Source organism: Cervus elaphus, chromosome 20, assembly GCF_910594005.1.
Source record: "Cervus elaphus chromosome 20, mCerEla1.1, whole genome shotgun sequence".
Lineage (NCBI taxonomy): Eukaryota > Metazoa > Chordata > Mammalia > Artiodactyla > Cervidae > Cervus > Cervus elaphus.
Window position 1 is genome coordinate 76,862,710 of NC_057834.1, and position 23,303 is coordinate 76,886,012.

Consider the following 23,303-nt stretch of genomic DNA (forward strand, 5'->3'; position numbering starts at 1 on the left):
GGGGACCTAGTGTCATCACAACCCCTGCAGCCTTACTGGGTTGCCTCACAAATAAACTCTCTGCTGCACATCTCCTGCTTTTAGTGTTTTGGCTTGCAGCTCCTTGGGCAAAAGAACCTGGTTCCCTAACATGAGCAGTCAAGCTTTTAACTTACAGGTTAGTACAATGCCTTAAAGGATACAGAAAAGAATGGAAGGAATCTGAATCAACCTCTAACCTCCAAATCTGGATCCACACTAGTAAAAGAAAAGAGGAAAACTCTAACAAAATAATAGTGAAGCTCAAGAGGGAGGGGATATACATGTAATTAGGGCTGATTTGTGTTATTGTGCGGCAGAAACCAACACAACAGTGTAAAGCAATTATCCTCCAATTAAAAAAAAATAGTGAATATGTCTGGGTTATAAAATTGAGTAAGTAATAATATATATCACATATTTATACACACATATTTATTTTGCTAATGAAAAAAAAGATCACCGAGTTAAAAACACTTCTTAAAAAGGAAAGAGAAAGGAAAAAATGAAACATTTTTCAAGTGAAGAAAAATTAATAAACTCCCTCTCTCACAAAACACCCCTGAGAGACAGACTGTTGAACTCTCATCCCACCATTACTTGCACCTCCTTCAAACCACTATGGAGGAGGGACAAAGTTCTGTTTATCAAGCCAAGCCTGGAGGAACACTTCTCTCCCTGTCTTTCCTGGAATTCATCCAGATTCCTGCCTCCATTAAAAAAAAAAACATCCCTTTCGATTTTGGTTTCGTTTCTCATAATCCCCACCACTATCTGGATGGCTTTTAGTAACCAGCTAGCTTTTCAGCTTCTTTTTTTTTTTTTTTTTCCGGCTTCAGAACATAAAAGTTGGTTTCCGGAGAAGCGAGACGCAGGAAGAGCCCTAGGGCGAACCAGAGCAACTGACTTGACGCCCGGCTGCAGCTCCAGGTGAGTCTGCTCCTAAACTTGACCTTACAAGCACACTTCGGTTAAATAACAATAAATCCCCCAGCGCAGACCCTACACTGGGGGAGGAGAGGAGCAGATGGAGGCGCGGGGCAGGTGGGTGGCGACCGGCCGGGCGCATTGTTCGGGCAGCTCGGGGTCTGCTTTTGGTTCCAGGCTGCTTCCGAGCTTATCGCCCGGATGCGCCGCTGCTCCTGGAGCATCTAAGCAGCGCTGCAGCAAAAAGCAGAAGAGCAGGTACGTCTTCTGAGGAAAGGAAGTTGAAGACCCAAACTCACCCTTACTCCCCAGCCCGCCCTGCGAACAGAGGCTATGGGTGCGGTCTCTTCTACCAGCCCCCTCTTGCCCTCCTCAGCCACATCCTGAGTGCACCCGTCTGGGCAATGGCCAAACAAAAACGATGGTCCTAGACATAGAGCCAATTTAAATCCTAAAAGGACCCGCGATTATTTTTGTCTTAACGTTTGATACTCCGAATACATACAGAACTGTTTTCTTTGGAATAATTCAATCTCACTCTTACCAAAAAAACCAAAAAACAAAAAACTGTTATTAATAACTGTAAGATCTAATCATGTTTGTTTATCATGCATTGTTTTTAATGAGCGGCACATACATTAACAGCCTCAGAATAACTTCTGGTACTTGCTGAAAATCCCCAGTGTGGGGTATGTTTGACTATCAAATAATTCTTTAAAGTCATCTTTAGAAACTTGTTGGTCATCTTCTGCCTTGTGTTAGCACTGTTCTTTTCTATTTGTTTTGTTTCTTTTTTAAGGCTTTTTGTTGTTTTATATTTATTTTTTAGGCCATGCCTTGCAGCACGTGGTGTGGGGGAGGGGGAATCTTAGTTCCTGGACCAGGGCTCTAACCCCTGTCTCTTGCATTAAAGCACGGAGTCTTAACATTTGGACTGCTGGGAAAGTCCTTCCAAGTGCTTCGTTTTGAAGGTAAAAGCTTGTTGGTTTTGGTCCCTCAGTATACTTTGAGTTAAAATACAAAATCTTTGTAGACTCATTGACTTACACAAAGCTTTATCAATATTTGGTCTCAGATATAAACTCTGCAATTTCTCTTGCTTATAGCTATTCACCTTAAAATGAAAGTTATTTTACAAGCCAAAGTGAATTTATTCAGGAATAGTAGAGTTATTGCAATTTGGGACAAGTGAGCTATTAAAAAAAAAAAAAGCCATAAGGAAGTCCAGCTAAGAAAAAGAACATTATAGAGAAAAGTAAGGGTCTGGGAAGGTTGGTTTGGAAAGAAAAGTCAGAGTTCAAGGGTGATGACCAGTTCTCATTGATTGAGTTGCTGGGGTAGTCAATTCTCGTAGGAGATGCAGTGTACACCTTTTCCTCTTGAAGGTTTGTCATTGGTAACTCTTTCCCTGTTAAAAATTTTTCCCTGGGGGTCTGTAATTGACAATTCTTCCATAACTGACCTCCAGTCTGTAGTTCTGCAACAAGCCCCCTTCTGGCTTGCTGACTCCATTTGAGTGAGTGAAGTTCATGTTTTTGGCGGGGGTGGAGGGTTGGGGACACACGAAACCCAGTTGGCTCAGAATCCGCTTGCCAGTGCAAGATATGCAGGAGACACCAGAGATGTGGGTTTGATCCCTGGGTCAGGATCCCTTGGAGGAGAAAATGGCAACAGGCTCCACTATTCTTGCCTGGAGCACACAGCACATACATGATGGGGGAGGGGACACAGGCCTTCAAGTGAGATCTTACTTCCCAGACCAGGGACAGAACCAGCACCCTCGTCTGTGAAAGCACAGAGTCCCAACTACTGTCAGGGAATTCTCCAGGTTTTCCTTTATTAATTTTGACATAACACAGCAGTAAAAGGTCATGTTTTACTCTCCCATTTCTGCTCCAAATCCACTATAGAAAAAGACAAGAAATCGTACAGAACAAATCTGTTACATAAATAAATGTTTTTTCTCATAGAAACATTTTAGATCCCTTATAATTCTTGACAATTTCAGGTTACAGAGCTCACTGACATAGTATAACACACTGTCTAATTGAAATAGTACATGAATCAAGAAAAAACTTTTTTCATGATTTAGAGCCTATATGTTACCAGCTGTAGTGTAGTGAATCAAGAATTGTTCCTTTACATACAAACTGCTAAGAAAAAGAAGGTTTTGGAGGTAAGTTCCTTTTTCAAGGCATCAACAGATAATAAGCACTGTGAACCTTCAAGTTTGAACCCTGGCAGCCCAACTCCAGAACCTGTACTTGGACATCCCAGGGCAGCTCTGAGCTCCTCCAGCCTGACTCTCCCCGCATCACTGTCCTCCCTCTCAGCTATTACCACTGGATCTCCCCAGCCTGCTCATCTTCCTCTTGGGCTGTGTCCTCCCACTTGCTTGCAACCAGGGAGGGAAGTGTCACAGCCAGTCCTCCAGTTTCATTCAGTAATTACTGTCCCTGTCTTCAGACATTCAGTTGTAAAGCAATACTTACATAGAATTTACTATGTACCAGGATAATTTTTGAAGTATTGTAAGTATCATGAAATCATGAGCTAGTTAATCCTCCAAATAACCCTAATGACAGATTGAGTTTTATGTCTCATGCTGCCATTTTACAGAAGAAAAAACTGAGGCACAAAGAAATTAATCTTCTCAGTCATCACACAGCCAGTAACATATGGAAACATGTGGATGTTGCTTAGTATTGTTTTTGAGAAAATAAAGGAACAGTCAAAGCCTTCTGACTTCTGTCTGTCTCCTAAGATCATGAAACATCTAATCATGGTGATGAAATCATTTAAAGTAGAGCCTGGCCCAGATGTGAGACCCTGGCATATCTAGCCAGACCTTATAACACCCTAGTTGCTTGCATCTCTTCTCTATCTGCTTAAATAACAAGAAATACCCTTTAATTTCAGGTAGTAACCGAATTATTAACATGTGCAACTGTGTTAGGTACCTTCAAGATCTGTGCTGTTTTAAGAGAGAGCAACATCTTTATCTCAACTTCTTTCTCTCACAAGCACTCTTCCTCCAGCCTGTTCTACTCCACTGATTGCTTCATCTGGTCACCAGTCACATTCATTTTTCCTTTGTTGGCAAGGTTTTCCCTGATTAAATTCCATGTAAATTCAAATCCCATTCCCTGCTCATTTCCTTCTGAGCATTTACCACCCTCTAATATCCACATATTTGGATGTTTTATTTTTTCACTTTCTATATTATTTGTCTCCTTTACTAGAATAGAGATCATGAAGCAAGAATTTGTATCTGTCTTGTTCACTGTTTGATGCTGAGCTTCTAGAACAGTGTCAGCACATGGAAGGTTCTCAATAAATATTTGTGCAATTAATGAGTGATCAAATCATTCTGGAACTCAAGAAATTATCTGTGGTCACTCCTCATCCCGCTCATGTCCCATCTGTCTCTACTTACCCCCAAAATGTTAGTGTTCTCAAAGCTCTATCATCAGTGCTTTGTGTTCTGAATCTGTTCACTGTATGCCTCATGTGGGCAAGGTTGCGTTAGGGTTCATTTAAGAAGCAGTAAGATAATATACATACTGTACCTATACAGGCCTTGGCATGCTAGGCTAAATTCTTACCTTTTTGAAACATACAAAGCAAAGAGAATTGATATCTAAGTTCCACAAGCAGAAGACTAATGTGCATATGACTTATGTAACCATGAGGGATGACCTCAGGACCCTGTAGGGGTTTTTTCACATTTTTAAAAATTGAAATATAATTTTTTTACAACGTTGTGTCCATTCCTGCTGTAGGAACATATGAATCAGCTATGTGTATACATAAATCCTCTCCCTCTTGAGCCTCCCTCCTGCCCCCCATCACACCCCTATGGGACCTTGTGTTCTGCTGAGTTGTTTCTCTGGGTTACAGCTTCCCATGGCATCTGGATCCACCATAATGGACCCCATCTGTCTGGTAAGAAACCAGAACAACCAGCTGACAGTAAATCCCAGAGCACTGAAGATTCTGGAGCAGATATCTCAGCCTGTGGTGGTGGTGGCCATCGCAGGGCTGTATCGGACCGGAAAGTCCTACCTGATGAACCGCCTGGCAGGACAGAACCATGGTGAGTGTTGTTCAAAACCCTTTACTTGGAAGCCGTGATAACACAATCTGCTGATCATCCTCTTCTAAGGTCATGTTAAGGAAGAGCCTAACTCCCTACTGAAGAAAACATCTAATTCTCACCACCGAATTTATAACTTCAAACCCATCCCTCCACAATGTTAACTCTTGTATTCAGTAATCAAAAATTCCCAGCCTCATCCAAACATCTACCTCATTCGTCCTGATCCTATCCTCTGCCCTCTGCTCAGGAGCTCATCTTCAACAATCATTCCCTTCCCTTCTCCTTCACCACGTTTGCCCTAAACCACAGGGTCATTTCAGGTAGCACACAAATGTTGTCCAACATGTTCTGTTTTTTGAAAAGAATAGAAGGAAGTACAGACAGATGAATCTCTGTAAAACCCATATCTCAATGGGGCTACCACCCATCTTTTTTTGCTTCAGTTAATTTGCTTATTTCCAAACTTTGGTAAATTATACCTTCTTTTTTCTCTTTTTCCTATTATTAACTATAACACATACAGAATGGTGCATAAAATATACATATATAAATACTGCAAAATTGATAAACATAATGTAATCATCTGTCTAATCACTACTCAGATCAAGAAATAATACTTCAACACCCAAAATCCCAAGTTATGCCCTCTCACACCTTCATTAGACTTCACCAGTGTTCTGATTTTCATGGGGTATTCTTTCACTCTTCCTTTTAGAAAATTAGTTCATATTATGTTTCTGTATTTGTAAAACATGAAGTGAAAGTGAAAGTCGCTCAGTCGTGTCCAACTCTTTGCAACCCCATGAACTGTACAGTCCATGGAATTCTCTAGGCCAGGATACTGGAGTGGGTAGCCTTTCCCTTCTCCAATGGACCTTCCCAACCCACGGATCAAACCCATGTCTCCCACATTGCAGGCGGATTCTTTACCAGCTAAGCCACACCCAGGTTGTAAAACATAGCTTGAACTTAATACAAGGGGAACTAAATTGTGCCAATTATTGGGGTCTTGCTTCTTTTGCTCAACAAGAAGTTAATAAGGTTCATCTAGTTTGTCATACTTGACTGTAATTTATTTTTGTTCAGTACTTTATAGTATGCTATTGACAAAGGATAGAAGAATTCACTCATTGTTAATGAACACTGTTATTATCTGTAGTTTACCTTTTATGGATGCTTCTGTTGTGAATATTGTTGTGTCTATCCTGGTGCACATGTACACTAGCTACCCTTGTGTGATAGACTCAGAAGTGTAACTGCTGAGTCATAGAGTCCATATATTTTCAGGCACTCAAGACAATATCAAACAGTTTTTGAAGTTTTCTGTGCAATTTTTGTGCTTATTAGCAGTAACTGGAATTCTCCACATCATTAAAAAAATCTGGTAAAAGACGCTTTAACTTTGACTGATCTGGTGTCTATACAGTTGCATGTTATTCGCCTCACTACAAATAAGCATCTGTACCTTTGACATATTAATTTACTCTTTACATTTCCAATTTCATGAAATCTTTCTTTTTCTAAAGAGTTGCTTTCTTGGTTCTTATTGATTTTAGGAACAACCTGCCAATGTCTTGGCTATTGCTATCTAAGAAAACTACACACCATTTATTTCTTAATGCCTTCTTATGTGGTTCAGTGTCTCAGCATGATTAGGGAGTAGAACCTCAGCCAACTAAAATCTAAGAATCTTAGCTATTTCTCAGTGTCTCTCTCAGACTCTCTCTCTTATCTCTCTTACTCTATTTTCTTCCTTTCTTCCACTTCTTGCTTTGCAATCTCCCATTGGCCTCAAACAAAAACATTTTATATTTCCCTTTCTTTTAGAGAAACTCTTGACAACTAGTCAGGGGAGGACTGGTTTCTCTGTCAGGCTATATTACTTAGTATGTCATTTTTGAGTGATTAGAGATTTGAAAACTGTGAGAAAGGTTATCAGTCAAGCGTTTAAACAATCAAGGTGTTTCAACAACATTCTTTTTAGTCTATGTGAGACAACATCCGTTAATAAGGGGGTGAATGTCATCACTGATACAATGGATATGAACTTGGGCAAACTTCAGGAGTTGGTGAGGGACAGGGAAGCCTGGCTTGCTGCAGTCCATGATGTTGTGATGAGTCAGACTTGACTGAGCAACTGAACAACAAATTCTGTTACTAAGGCAATCATTCAGTTATGTTTTAAAGAACTTGAATTGTGACTCTACTACTCCAGCTGTATGACAAGAAGACAAAAACCAAAAATCAAACAAAATTGGTGCCCAGTCAAGGTCCACGAGCAGAACTAAGTCAGTACACTCTGCCCTTGTTGTGACTCCTTTGTCTGTCCTTTACCTCACATAACTGACAGTGATGACCCCCAGTTATACCTTGTTCTTTCTCCATGTGGGAAATGGGAGCTTGTGTTTCTTGGTATTAATCGGCAAGCAGTGTGAAGCCATCACGATGTAGAAGAGTGCAGATCATCTCAGGTGTTGTATCCTCTCTGAACAGAACACACAGGATATGATCATTGAACGGCCTGAGCCGTTCTGAACTATACTCCACTAGGGATATCATCATATCCATTTCTAGTCTCATTGAAGGGACCTTGGGCATCTGGTGGGCACTTAACATCTTGAACTATAGATAAAATGCACTGCCTGCAGCTTTTAGGCATATACCTCACATAATCTCCCTCTGGGCCTTCCTGGTGTCTCAGTGGTAAAGAATCTGCCTGCAATGCAGCAACCATGTGAGACTCAAGTTAGATAGCTGGGTAGGGAAGATGCCCTGGAGGAAAAAATGCAACCCACTCCAATATTCTTGCCTGGGAAATCCCATGGACAGAGGAGCCTGGTGGGCTACAGCCCAAGCACACACACAATCTCCCTCAGTTGTTTTAAGACTCTAGAAAGAAGGGCAAACAATTCTCATGGGTTTTTTTCTGATTCACTGCTGTAATATCAGCAACTTTGAGTCAATGAACGAAGAATTCATCATTTCTTGAAGAGGAGAACAGAAATGAGGAAAATACAGGGAGGAAGGGAAGGAAAAATAAATCTATTAAGAGGTGTATCAGTCCAGGTCCTGGAAGGACACACGGAAGTCACTTAAGGGGTAAATCAAGATGTTTAATGAAGAAATAATCACAAAGGAACAAGCAGAACAAAAGGAATCAATGATGGATGCAGAAGAAGTCAGAGGGTGGCAGGAACAATGGCCATGTAGCCTTTATATCTTCTGTAGTGTGAAGAAGCAAGCAATGAATGGATTTCAGAATGTGACAAAGACCAGAGCTACTGGATGGAGCTAAACAAAAGGAGATGTGGTCAAGGTAGAGGAAGAGAGGCCCCGGGACAACGTGGCTCACGAGGGTGGAAGCCAGGGGAACAGGAGGCTTACTCCTGATCTCCTGCTGGTACTGCTGGGACTCCATCAGAAAGTAGGGAATATGGGAACTCTTCAGTATCAGATAACTAGAAAGGTTAATAGAGTTTACGTTGACCTCTTAATGTGACACAGTATGAGCCATTAATGTTAGAAGGTGAATAAGGGACATTAAATATTTCTTGGGAAGGTCCTGAGTATGTGTAGCACTTGTCCTTGCTGAAATGGAAACACCTGTCCCAACCCAGGCACTCACATTCCAATCATTTTACCAAAGCAATCCCTGGGTAGCCTGCACTCTCTGCTCTTCCACTGTGTTGCTTAATCCTCTTTTTTTGTGCAGGTTTCCATCTGGGCTCCACAGTGCAGTCTGAAACCAAGGGAATCTGGATGTGGTGTGTGCCCCACCCCTCCAAGGAGAACCACACTTTGGTCCTTCTGGACACCGAGGGTCTGGGTGATATGGAGAAGGTAAGGCAGGGAATCTTCTTTATTCCTTACTCTACTTACATTTCAATTTCCCACCTCAGTTCAATTTTTATGACATGTCCCAATCAAATTATGCCAATCAAACTATGAATAATGAGGCTAAAAAACCTTTCCTTGAATTTATTCTATAATAAGTTCAATAGTTTGGTTATTATAGATCAGTTCAGTTCAGTTCAGTTCAGTCGCTCAGTCGTGTCTGACTCTTTGCGACCCCATGAATGACAGCATGCCAGGCCTCCCTGTCCATCACCAACCCCCAGAGTTTACTCAAACTCATGAACATCGAGTCGGTGATGCCATCCAACCATCTCATCCTCTGTCGTCCCCTTCTCCTCCTGACCCCAATCCCTCCCAGCATCAGGGTCTTTTCCAGTGAGGCAACTCTTCTTATGAGGTGGCCAAAGTACTGGAGTTTCAGCTTCAGCATCAGTCCGTCCAATGAACACCCAGGACTGATCTCCTTTAGGATGGACTGGTTGGATCTCCTTGCTGTCCAAAGGACTCTCAAGAGTCTTCTCCAACACCACAGTTCAAAAGCATCAATTTTTTGGTGCTCAGATTTCTTCACAGTCCAACTCTCACATCCACACATGACCACTGGAAAAACCATAGCCTTGACCAGACGGACCTTTGTTGGCAAAGTAATGTCTCTGGTTTTTAATATGCTGTCTAGGTTGGTCATAACTTTCCTTCCAAGGAGTAAGCGTCTTTTAATTTCATGGCTGCAGTCACCATCTGCAGTGATTTTGGAGCCCCAAAAAATAAAGGCTGACACTGTTTCCACTGTTTCCCCATCTATTTCCCATGAGGTGATGGGACCAGATGCCACCATCTTAGTTTTCTGAATGTTGAGCTTTAAGCCAACTTTTTCACTCTCCTCTTTCACTTTCATCAAGAAGCTTTTCAGTTCCTCTTCACTCTCTGCCATAAGGGTGGTGTCATCTGCATATCTGAGGTTATTGATATTTCTCCCAGAAATTTAGATTCCAGCTTGTACTTCTTCCAGCCCAGCATTTCTCATGATGTACTCTGCATACAAGTTAAACAAGCAGGGTGACAATATACAGCCTTGACATACTCCTTTTCCTATTTGGAACCAGTCTGTTGTTCCATGTCCAGTTCTAACTGTTGCTTCCTGACCTGCATACAGGTTTCTCAAGAGGCAGGTCAGGTGGTCTGGTATTCCCATCTCTTTCAGAATTTTCCACAGTTTATTGTGATCCACACGGTCGAAGACTTTGGTGTAGTCAATAAAGCAGAAATAGATGTTTTTCTGGAACTCTTGTTTTTTTGATGATCCAGCGGATATTGGCAATTTGATCTCTGGTTCCTCTGCCTTTTCTAAAACCAGCTTGAACATCTGGAAGTTCTCAGTTCATGTATTGCTGAAGCCTGGCTTGGAGAATTTTGAGCATTACTTTACTAGCGTGTGAGATGAGTGCAATTGTGCAGGAGTTTGAGCATTCTTTGGGATTGCCTTTCTTAGGGATTGGAATGAAAACTGACCTTTTCCAGTCCTGTGGCCACTGCTCAGTTTTCCAAATTTGCTGGCATATGGAGTGTAGCACTTTCACAGCATCATCTTTAAGGATTTGAAATAGCTCAACTGGAATTCCATCACATCCATTAGTTTTGTTCATAGTGATGCTTCCTAAGGCCCACCTGATTTCACATTCCAGGATGTCTGGCTCTAGGTGAGTGATCACACCATTGTGATTATCTGGGTTATGAAGATCTTTCTTGTACAGTTCTTCTGTGTATTCTTGCCACCTCTTCTTAATATCTTCTGCTTCTGTTAGGTCCATAGCATTTCTGTCCTTTATCGAACCCATCTTTGCCTGAAATGTTCCCTTGGTATCTCTAATTTTCTTGAAGAGACCTCTAGTCTTTCCCATTCTGTTGTTTTCCTCTATTTCTTTGCATTGATGGCTGAGGAAGGCTGTCTTATCTCTCCTTGCTATTCTTTGGAACTCTGCATTCACATGGGAATATCTTTCCTTTTCTCCTTTGCTTTTCACTTCTCTTTTCGCAGCTATTTGTAAGGCCTCCTCAGACAACCATCTTGCCTTTTTGCATTTCTTTTCCATGGGGATGGTCTTGATCCCTGTCTCCTGTACAATGTCACGAACCTCCATCCATAATTCATCAGGCTCTCTGTCTATCAGATCTAGTCCCTTAAATTTAATTCTCACTTCCACTGTATAGTCATAAGGGATTTGATTTAGGTTATACCTGAATGGTCTAGTGGTTTTCCCCACTTTCTTCAGTTTAAGTCTGAATTTGGCAATAAGGAGTTCATTATCTGAGCCACAGTCAGCTCCTGGTCTTGTTTTTGCTGACTGTATAGAGCTTCTCCATCTTTGGCTGCAAAGAATATAATCAATCTGATTTTGGTGTTGACCATCTGGTGATATCCATGTGTCGAGTCTTCTCTTCTGTTGTTGGAAGAGGGTGTTTGCTATGACCAGTGCGTTCTCTTGGCAAAACTCTATTAGCCTTTGTCCTGCTTCATTCCATACTCCAAGGCCAAATTTGCCTGTTATTCCAGGTGTTTCTTGACTTCCTATTTTTGCATCCCAGTCCCCTATAATGAAAAGGACATCTTTTTTGGGTGTTAGTTGTAAAAGGTCTTATAGGTCTTCATAGAACCGTTCAACTTCAGCTTCTTCAGTGTTACTAGTTAGGGCATAGGCTTGGATCTGGACCTAACATTCCAGGTTCCTATGCAATATTGATCTTTACAGCCTCAGACCTTGCTTCTATCACCAGTCCCATCTACAACTGGGTACTGTTTTTGCTTTGGCTCCATCCCTTCATTCTTTCTGGATTTATTTCTCCATTGATCTCCAGTAGCATGTTGGGCACCTACCGACCTGGGGAGTTCTTCTTTCAGTATCCTATCATTTTGCCTTCTCATACTGTTCATGGGGTTCTCAAGGCAAGAATACTGAAGTGGTTTGCCATTCCCTTCTCCAGTGGACCACATTCTGTCAGATCTCTCCACCATGCCCCGATCATCTTGGGTGGCTCCACACGGCATGGCTTAGTTTCATTGAGTTAGACAAGACTGTGGTCCTGTGATCAGATTGGCTAGTTTTCTGTGATTATGCTTTTGGTGTGTCTGCCCTCTGATGCCGTCTAGCAACACCTACTGTCTTGCTTGGGTTTCTCTTACCTTGGACATGGGGTATCTCTTCACAGCTTCTCCAGCAAACCGCAGCTGCTGCTCCTTACCTTGGCAGAGGGGTATCTTCTCACGGCCGCCCCTCCTGACCTTGAATGTGGAGTAGCTACTCTCAGCCCTCCTGCATTATTATAGATAGATCTTCTTATTTTCAGCACTGAGACAAAAAATGTGCTGTGCTGTTGCTTAGTTGCTCAGTTGTATAGAAGGAACATACCTCAACATAATAAAAGCTATATATGACAAACCCACAGCAAACATTATGCTCAATGGTGAAAAATTGAAAGCATTTCCCCTAAAATCAGGAAGAAGACAAGGGTGCCCACTCTCACCACTACTATTCAACATAGTTTTGGAAGTTTTGGCCACAGCAATCAGAGCAGAAAAACAAATAAAAGGATCCAGATAGGAAAAGAAGAAATGAAACTCTGACTGCTTGCAGATGGCATGATCCTCTACATAGAAAACCCTAAGACTATACCAGAAAATTACTAGAGCTAATCAATGAATATAGTAAAGTTGCAGGATATAAAATTAACACACAGTTATTCTTTGCAACCACATGGACTATAGCCCATCAGGCTCCTCTGTCCATGGGGATTCTCCAGGCAAGAATACTGGAGTGGGTTGCCATGCCCTCCTCCACGGGAGAGGAAAGATATAAGTTAATAAATATTTATTGGGCATCTGAATCCCAGGGCTTTGTGTTAAATGCAACAGGTATCACAGTGATGGAGCTAAAGGCCCAGAGCTCAGTTGGGGAGGTAAGAAATATGCAGTGTTATCAGCACATGGAACCATGTTTACACAAAGTGATAACCTATATCAGTTGTTAGTTTGGGAAATCTGGTGAAAGCTAGACTGATAGAAGTCTGGCTATGGTCAGAAGACTATAACCAGTCTTCCACCAGTTATAGTGGTGGAAGACTATAGTTATAGTCCAGTGGAAGCTATAACTCATGGGAACAATGGGCTCTACTAATTGAGAGCTGTGGAGTTGATGGGGTTGTAAGTAGAAACCATGAAATAGAGTTTCTCTGAATAAAAATCTAATTTAATAAAAAATATTTAATAAAATAACATTTTTTTAAAATTAATAAAATTTAAAGGTCTATTTAACAAAAATCTATTTTATATATATTTTTAAAGTCTCCAGAAAATCTCCTTCTATACAAGGAACATTTTATTCCAAGGCTCTGGGCATTGTCAGTGAACTCTTAACTGAAAAGCTTTGTAAATGGGATAATTTTAGATACTTTGACTTTCTAGTGTTAAGCTACAACCAGTTTTTTCTCCTTATTTGTAATAATCTGCATCTAAATTAAATGTAGGAGCTTTGAATCTTGGGTTTCATCACTGCAGAAAAGAGTTGGGACATGAATTCATGAATTCTGAATTAGAAATCAAAATTTAACTTATTCAGTAATCACATTAGTGTCAACCCAAGATGGTCTATGATTCGTAATAGATTGTAGTTTTAATAACCTGTGTCTTTTATCTAACCTCACTTGCCATAAGCCAAAGCACAGCAAACTGCACACTGATAGCAGCAGAACCACTTGCTGGTCTCACTATCTGTAATGTATCTGGGTGAAAAAATTGAAAGTGTTAGCCACTCAGTCGTGTCCAACTCTTTGTAACCCCATAGACTGTAGCCAGCCAGTGTCCCCTGTCCACGGAATTCTCCAGGCAGGAATACTGGAGTGGGTAGCCATTCCCTTTTCCAGGGGATCTTCTGGACCCAGGGATCGAACCCAGGTCTCCTGTATTGCAGGCAGATTCTTTACTGTCTGAGCCACCAGGGAAGCCCAAGAAGTCCGTATAAATCAGTTCCAAAGTCACTCATGACTTGTTCTGAATATCATTTTCCACCTCATCTACTACCACACGGGTAACATCACTTCAGCCAAATAAAATAACCTGGTAATACCTCTATATAACCACAGTTTCTGGCAATCATGATCAGCTTCTGTGGGCCCTTCCACTTGCATGGTCCGTGAAGTGACTGAAGTGAAAGCCCTCAGTCGTCCAACTCTTTGCGACCCCATGAACTATAGAGTCCATGGAATTCTCCAGGCCAGCATACTGGAATGCGTAGCCTTTCCCTTCTCCAGGGGATCTTCAAACCCAGGGATCAAACCCAGGTCTCCTGCACTCCAGGCAGATTCTTTACTATCCCACATTGCAGGCAAATTCTTCACCAACTGAGCTATCAGGGAAGCCCTAGAGCTTCACAAATCTACTTTCTGTCAATTCTTTAATGCCCAGTTCTTTTCAGCTTAATGTCATCACATCACTGTAAGACACGATCACTCTTGGCTTTGAATGCACAGAGTATTTTTTTTTTCTGTCTTTGTGGTATTACTCCTTTGTCTATTACAGTAACACATTTGGTTCCACACTGAGTTATCATCTTGGATAAATATGTATGTTCCCATATGTATCTGACCCTCCAGAAAGCCGTCTCTCTAGGGTAGGGATTATTATGTGGAACTTTATATTCAAGTAAGTCAATGAGTATCTCCTGTTATCTAGATGAACAGTTAGTAGTTGAATTTAATTGATTAGTATTTCTATTCCTAATATACATCATGATCTAGAAAATGTTGCAAAAGGAATCATTGTCCACTTTCTACTGGCAGACTTATGTTCCAGGTGCTGTAGTAAACATTCAAACATATATCAGATGTCATTCATTTCTGTTAATAGCTAATCACACAAAAGAGCTTAGATGGGTCAATATCAACACCAGAAAAATTTGCATTTAGTCCATGGTGTCACAAAGAGTCAGACACGACTGAGTGACTGAACTGAACTGAGCTGAAAATTTATGTTGCTTGCCTTACTATCGAGTTACGTACTGCTGTTACAGCAAATGAACAATGAATGAGAGCATGAGGAGCAGCATCCTCACCCTGTAATGTACTTTCTAGGGGGACTCCAAAAATGACTCGTGGATCTTTGCCCTGGCCGTGCTCCTGAGCAGCACCTTTATCTACAACAGCATGAGCACCATCAACCACCAGGCCCTGGAGCAGCTGCAGTATCCTTCCAGAGCTGAACTAGCACTTTTAATTGAGTTTATGGGAATAGCAACTGACACCGTTTCTCCTTTTCCACGACGCCATTCTGTTGACTGATGAGATGGTAAAATGGGGCAAAAGGGAATAGTTGTAAAACTTGTTTTGGGGTAGGAGCTGGAAATTTTGTTGGAGAGTGCTTCTTTTTCCTTAGCTAAGATCCCAGCTATGTGACTGAATTAACGGAGCTGATCAGAATCAAATCATCTCCCATCTCCGATGATGTAGAGGACTCAGTCGAGTTTGTGAGATTCTTTCCAGACTTTGTCTGGGCTGTGCGGGATTTCATGCTGGAGCTGGAGTTAAATGGAAACCCCATCACTGAAGACGAGTACCTGGAGAATGCCTTGAAGTTGATTCCAGGTATCAGAGCAGGGGCAAGGTGGTAGAAAGCTCAGTAGGAAATGGGATCAAGAGCCCTGACATTCAGCACTTGATGTCAATCTTAATTTGGGGTTGGAATGAGGCCATGCTAATGGTTCCTGGTGAATGACTGGTGGGTGGCTTCAGTCATTGTTACTGGAAAAACTTCAGAGACCAGAGCATAAGCTCACTGAAGACATTTAGAATCTAGTATTAAACAAACGATTTTAGAAAAATCATGAAGAAAAAGTCTCACATACTGTATTACATATTAAGTGCTTCTTCTTTCCTCTTTTAGAAAAATAATGCATCAAATTGAAATTGGTAGAATTAGAAATCATAAGGTAAATAAAAGGATTAATTTGTGAAATATTGATACACTTCACAGAGTGTTTTTTATTACCCATATAGATATATTCTTAATAGATAAGCTATTTATACTCTAATTCATTCAAAAGAAAAGCATTGCTACATCCTTTCAGTGAGACTATCAGATCTTCAAATGGTTTCTCATAACATCATACTCTTCATTCTAGAGCCTTACACCATAGGTACGTGCATGCTCGTGTGCTCAATTGCTCAGTCATGTTTGACTCTTTTCAACTCAGTGGACTGTAGCCCGCCAGGCTCCTCTGTCCTTGAGATTTTCCGGGCAAGAATACTGGAGTGGGTTGCCATTTCCTCCTCTGGGGATCTCCCCTACCCAGGGATTGAACTCACATCTCCTTTGTCTCCTGCATTGGCAGGTGGATTCTTTACGACTGAGCCACCTATAACCTCTCTTACGTGGTATATGTCATATTCATATGCTAGTTGGTTACTCAGATTATGTTTAGCAGAGAGAATAACAGGTGGTACCTAGAAGTAATATTGATTTTTTTTGTTTAATCATATATTTACACTTCCAATAAATACTTATTGAACTGATGGTATATGCCCCAAATCTCTCCATATGATACTGTCACATACAATAGAAAGTGTTGCAGAGGACTGATAGAGTGTCCTCATTTCCTTTAGGCCAATCTAACCATGAGATTATGTATGCTACAGTAATCTCAAAACATATTTATAGAATGTGCATTTTTACTCGATTTTATAAAGCTTTTCTTTCCTGTATATCATTTGTTCCCAATGTGATTTCTTTCCCAGATATATTGTGAATATCCTTATTTCCACCGTTACTTTTCACGTCTGAAATAGAGGTTGTAACTTCAGAATAGTGTTTTTGACAGTTATTTGGGTTGGTTGATCTTTCAAGAAGCACCTAATAAATAATTGGTCCAGTGCACACTATGCAATGGCTGAGGAAAACAAAAGTTTCTTCAGTTGGTATAAACAGTTCTTTTTCCTCCCCAGAAGCATTTCCTTCAGTCTTGGCTCAGTATAAAAATAGAGTTTCTATGGTAGATTAGTGTAAGGTTGATTTTCAAATAGAAAAGATTTACAGGCATGGGAATTAGAGTGAGTGCACAAATTCCTGGAAATCAAAGTCCTCAGCCCCCTTACAAGAGTCTGTCTCTTCTTTGATTATTCTTTTCTGCTTTTGCAGATGCAAATCCCCAAATTCAAAATTCCAACTTACCCAGAGAGTGTATCAGGAAGTTCTTTCCCAAACGGAAGTGTTTCGTCTTTGACCGCCCTGCAAGTAACAGAAGACAATTACTCCATCTTGAGGAAATACCAGAGAACCAACTGGATGGGAATTTCCAGAAGCAATCAAAAGTTTTCTGCTCCTATATCTATACCCATGCAAAGGCCAAGAGCTTAAAAGAGGGAATCACTGTCACTGGGACAAGTGAGTCTCCTTTGCTACAGCATGTCTCTCTGTGATTCACTGTGGGTGAGGAATGTGTGGTGGAGTTGAAGTTGTAAATGTACTCTGGGATTGTCAGTAATGGTGCTTTCTTCTTTTTTCCTTTATTAATTGTGTTCTCTATATAATTTGGAAAATCAGATATTCATTAAAATATGAATTTTGAGTTAAAATTTCTTCATTAAAATATCCTTGTATGAGGCTTTTTTGAAGCATACCAAATCTCATGAAACTATTGGGTTGCCCAGAATGTTCTTTCAGGTTTTTTAGTAAGATATTATGGAAAAACCCAAACAAACGTTTTGGCCAACCCAATATTACTATAAAGATATTTTAAGGATAGACATATTCATGGTAATGAACCACTGAGTAGATAAGTGTTTCTAGTGAGGATATACAAGGTATTCTGTGAATTTACATGAATCAATAATAAGTAGTAAGTCATGAATCCATGTAAACTCATTGAGAGTCTGAGAAAGAAGTGTAAATATAATCTTATGTGATGCTGGCTTCGTGCCCATGTCAGTGGGGCAGTCACATAATGCCCAGTGCTGAGATGGGCCTGCTTGCTTTAAAGTTTGTATCATGGTCTGGAAATTCTTGATGATATGTTTACATGTGGCACTACATTTTCATTTGCAAATAGTGCTCACAAAATATGCAATTTACTCACATATATATAAGTTCTTTGTATTTTATTACAATGGGAAAAGTGTTACAGAAGAACTTTGAACATATTGTTTGAGATAATTTGGTGAATATTTTATTGTGATTAACTGAGAACTATAAAATAGAGTGCATAGGAGACACAGTAATGTTACTATAAGAAGTTATAGAAGGTGGAGGATACAATGATGAGGATAAGGATGAAGATGAGGAGAAGAAAGAAAACCTCAAATTCAATAAAACTTTAATAGTTTTAAGTGTACTGATCTAAAGTCCATAAAACGAGGGAGAATGTTCTGTTTCTTTTCGAAATATACTGTGTCATTCAGGGCTGGGAACTCTGGTGGAGGCCTACGTGTATGCCATCAACAGTGGATCAGTTCCTTGTCTGGAGAACGCGGTGTCAATTCTGGCCCAGCGTGAGAACTCAGCAGCTGTGGAGAAGGCAGCTGACCACTACAGTGAGCAGATGACCAAGCGACTGAACCTCCCCACAGACACGCTCCAGGAGCTGCTGGAGGCGCACGTAGCCTGTGAGAAGGAAGCCATTGCAGTCTTCATGGAGCACTCCTTCAAGGATGAAAAGAAGGATTTCCAGAAGAAACTTCTGGTAATGTAGCCTAGAATATAGCCTTCCTGATACCTTTTCTTCTAAAAATGTACTTAGGCTCCTTCTTTTCACTTGTGGTTCACATGCCTCTCATTTATAAAAGGAGTTTGGATTCATGTGAAAGACAGGACTCTACAGGCTACATCCCATCCTTTGTTCTAAAAACTGGCCTCTTCATTTTCTACTGTAAACAAATTACCCTGTACTTAGCTGTTTAAAACAACACACATTTATTAACTCAAAATTCTTCAGGTTAGATCCCAGCTTAGGGTGTACAGGTGATATACTCTGTGTACAACAAGATGGGGTGGGGAGAAGGCTCAAATGGGCTTAATAATACTCCCAAGAATAAATAGTAAACAGTTTGTCATAGGATAAGAAGAATTTGATTTGAGCCAAATGAAGACTAGTGCCCTGAAGATACACATACAAGAAGCATTTGAATTGAGTTCCACTGGACTCCAAAATGGGGATGGGGTTGGAGGGGGGGTTGCTGCAAGACCCTCAATATAGGCAAAACCCACAAAATTACCTGTATTATTGGTTAAGAATTAACAAAGTTAGAAAAAGTTGGAGAGAAGTAAGAGTGCTTGTTAAAGGATTGTTTGGAGTCTGAAACCATTGCCTATTTGCAATGGGATCTTTGAGACCATGAGTTTACAACTCCCAATTGCTATTATAGCAGATACTGTTTTGGGAATGGATAGTGGCATCCTTGAGTATGATAAAGTTAAGAAGATTGAAGTTCTCAGTGATGCAGAAACATGCCTGAAACCACATCTACAATGGCCACCAAGCTCAGTTTTGAATTGCTGCACAAGTTATTCCATTTTGATTTTTAAATGTATTTCTTTAATGATTAAAGCAGATGTAAATGCTTGCTTGATAGGCCGCAAACAGGTTATTGTATTTAGCATAAAGTTGAATTTAAATCGTGTATAAGCCACACTGTCCTCCCCCTGTGCAAACATGTGAATATATCTTTCTTCAGCACTCATATTGGCTCTGGAAAACCACCCTGCTCCATCATTTAGCCAGCAATGGTGCCCTGTATTCCTCTTTTGCTGCTCATCTCTCTGATTACCTTTTCTGTCACCAAAAAAAAATGAATAGATGTGAAAGACTTATGTGATTCCCTATGGTAATGTCCACTAGGATCATCTCTACTTTTTAACGTATCCTATGCTATATAACATAATCTAAATGCTAATAGAGTTTTGCAAAGAGAACGCACTGGTCATAGCAAACACCCTCTTCCAACAACACAAGAGAAGACTCTACACAGGGACATCACCAGATGGTCAACACCGAAATCAGATTGATTATATTTTTGCAGCCAAAGATGGAGAAGCTCTGTACAGTCAGCAAAAACAAGACCAGGAGCTGACTGTGGCTCAGATAATGAACTCCTTATTGCCAAATTCAGATGTAAATTGAAGAAAGTGGGGGAAACTACTAAACCATTCAGTTCAGTTCAGTCACTCAGTTGTGTCCGACTCTTTGTGGCCTGGTGAACTGCAGCACACCAGGGTTCCCTGTCCATCACCAACTCCCAGAGTCCACCAAAACCCATGTCCATCCAGTCAGTGATGCCATCCAACCATCTCATCCTCTGTCGTGCCCTTCTCCTCCTGCTCTCAATCTTTCCCAGCCTCAGGGTCTTTTCAAATGAGTCAGCTCTTCTCATTAGGTGGCCAAAGTATTGGAGATTCAACTTCAACATCAGTCCCTCCAATAAACACTCAGGACTGATCTCCTTAAGGATGGACTTGTTGGATCTCCTTGCAATCCAAGGGACTCTCAAGAGTTTTCCCCAACACCACAGTTCAAAAGCACCAATTCTTTGGCACTCAGCCGTCTTTATAGTCCAACTCTCACATCCATACTTGACCACTGGAAAAACCATAGCCTTGACTAGATGGCTTTTGTCGGCAAAGTAACGTCTCTGCTTTTTAATATGCTAACCAGGTTGGTCATAACTTTCCTTCCAAGGAGCAAGTGTCTTTTAATTTCACGGCTGCAATCACCATCTGCAGTGACTTTGGAGCCCAAAAGAATAAAGTCAGCCACTGTGTTCACTGTTTCCCCATCTATTTGCCATGAGGTGATGGAACCAGATGCCACCATCTTAGTTTTCTGAATGTTGAGTTTTAAGCCAACTTTTTCACTCTCCTCTTTCTCTTTCATCAAGAGGCTCTTTAGTTATTCACTTTCTGCCATAAGGGTGGTGTCATCTGCATTTCTGAGGTTATTGATGTTTCTCCTGGCAATCTTGATTCCACCTTGTGCTTCCTCCAGCCCAGCATTTCTTATGATGTACTCTGCATATAAGTTAAACAAGCAGGGTGACAATATGCAGCCTTGATGTACTCCTTTCCCTATTTGGAACCAGTCTATTGTTCCATGTCCAGTTCTAACTGTTGCTTCCTGACCTGCATATAGGTTTCTTAAGAGGCAGGTCAGGTGGTAGGGTATTCCCATCTCTTTCAGAATTTTCCACAGTTTATTGTGACCCCCACAGTCAAAGGCTTTGGCATAGTCAATAAAGCAGAAATGGATGTTTTTCTGAAACTCTCTTGCTTTTTCGATGATCCAGTGAGGTTGGCAATTTGATCTCGGGTTCCTCTGCCTTTTCTAAAACCATTGAAGTATGACCTAAATCAAATCCCTTATGATTATACAGTGGAAGTGACAAATAGATTTAAGGGACTAAATCTGATAGACAGAGTCCCTGATGAACTATGGACAGAGGTTTGTAACATTGTATAGGAGTCAGGAATCAAAACCATCCCCAGGAAAAAGAAATGCAAAAAAGCAAAATGGCAGTCTGACGAGGCCCTACAAATAGCTGTGAAAAGAAGAGAAGTGAAAAGCAAAGGAGAAAAAGAAAGTTATATACATTTGACTGCAGAGTTCCAAAGAATAGCAAGGAGAGATAAGAAAGCCTTTCTCAGTGATCAGTGCAAAGAAATAGAGGAAAACAACAGAATGGGAAAGACTAGAGATCTCTTCAAGAAAATTAGAGATACCAAGGGAATATTTCATGCAAAGATGGGCTCAATAAAGGACAGAAATGCTATGGACCTAACAGAAGCAGAAGATATTAAGAAGAGGTGGCAAGAATACACAGAACTGTACAGAAAAGATCTTCACGACCCAGTTAATCACAATGGTGTGATCACTCACCTAGAGCCAGACATCCTGGAATGTGAAGTCAAGTGGGCCTTAGGAAGCATCAAGACTATCAAAGCTAGTGGAGATGATGGAATTCCAGTTGAGCTATTTCAAGTCTTAAAAGATGATGCTGTGAAAGTGTTGCACTCAATATGTCAGCAAATTTGGAAAACTCAGCAGTGGCCACAGGACTGGAAAAGGTCAGTTTTCACTCCAATCCCAAAGAAAGGAAATACCAAAGAATGCTCAAACTACCACACAATTGCACTCACCTCACACACTGGTAAAATAATGCTCAAAATTCTCCAAGCCAGGCTTCAACAATACGTGAACAGTGAACTTCCAGATGTCCAAGCTGGTTTTAGAAAAGGCAGAGGAACCAGAGCTCAAATTGTCAACATCTTCTGGATCATCGAAAAAGCAAGAGAGTTCCAGAAAAACATCTATTTCTGCTTTATTGACTATGCCAAAGCCTTTGACTGTGGGGGTCACAATAAACTGTGGAAAATTCTGAAAGAGATGGGAATACCAGACCACCTGACCTGCCTCTTGAGAAACCTGTATGCAGGTCAGGAAGCAACAGTTAGAACTGGACATGGAACAACAGACTGGTTCCAAATAGGAAAAGGAGTATGTCAAGGCTGCATATTGTCACCCTGCTTATTTGACTTATATGCAGAGTACATCATGAGAAATGCTGGGTTGGAGGTAGCACAAGGTGGAATCAAGATTGCTGGGAGAAATATCAAAAACCTCAGAAATGCAGATGACACCACCCTTATGGCAGAAAGTGAAGAAAAACTAAAGTGCCTCTTGATGAAAGAGAAAAAGGAGAGTGAAAAAGTTGGCTTAAAACTCAACATTCAGAAAACTAAGATGGTGGCATCTGGTCCCATCACCTCATGGCAAATAGATGGGGAAACAGTGGAAAGAGTGACTGACTTTATTTTTTGGGGCTCCAAAATCACTGCAGATGGTGATTGCAGCCATGAAATTAAAAGACACTTGCTCCTTGGAAGTAAAGTTATGACCAACCTAGACAGCATATTAAAAAGCAGAGGCATTACTTTGCCAACAAAGGTCTGTCTAGTCAAGGCTATGGTTTTCCAAGTGGTCATGTATTGGACTATAAAGACGGCTGAGCACCGAAGAATTAATGCCTTTAAACTGTGGTGTTGGAGAAGACTCTTGAGAGTCCCTTGGATTGCAAGGAGATCCAACCAGTCCATCCTAAAGGAGATCAGTCCTGGGTGTTCTTTAGAGGGTCTGATGTTGAAGCTGAAACTCCAGTACTTTGGCCACCTGATGAGAAGAGCTGACTCATTTGAAAAGACCCTGATGCTGGGAAAGATTGAGGGCAGGAGGAGAAGGGGATGACAGAGGATGAGATGGTTGGATGGCATCATCGACTCAATGGACAGGAGTTTGGGTGGGCTCCCCGAGTTGGTGCTGGATAAGGAGGCCTGGCGTGCTGCAGTTCATGGGGTCACAAACAGTCGGAGACGACTGAG

The 23,303-nt window shown here is 41.0% G+C and overlaps 1 protein-coding gene across 3 annotated transcripts in view; it reads left to right on the forward strand.

Annotated features, from left to right (window-relative positions):
• The first annotated feature begins 750 nt into the window (after positions 1-750).
• LOC122676928 (guanylate-binding protein 6-like) overlaps positions 751-23,303 on the forward strand; it is a 33,291-nt gene continuing 10,738 nt past the window's right edge. Inside the window, exons 1-8 of one of the 3 annotated variants that reach the window (XM_043876529.1) lie at positions 751-948; positions 1,859-1,916; positions 4,846-5,041; positions 8,757-8,884; positions 15,020-15,129; positions 15,333-15,529; positions 17,079-17,324; positions 18,338-18,618. In XM_043876529.1, coding sequence (XP_043732464.1) covers positions 4,852-5,041; positions 8,757-8,884; positions 15,020-15,129; positions 15,333-15,529; positions 17,079-17,324; positions 18,338-18,618 — 1,152 coding nt within the window. In that variant the 5' untranslated portion in view covers positions 751-948; positions 1,859-1,916; positions 4,846-4,851. Of the gene's footprint in view, positions 949-1,104; positions 1,204-1,858; positions 1,917-4,845; positions 5,042-8,756; positions 8,885-15,019; positions 15,130-15,332; positions 15,530-17,078; positions 17,325-18,337; positions 18,619-23,303 lie in introns of those variants that run through there. The other 2 variants (XM_043876530.1, XR_006335667.1) reach the window with 2 other exon arrangements.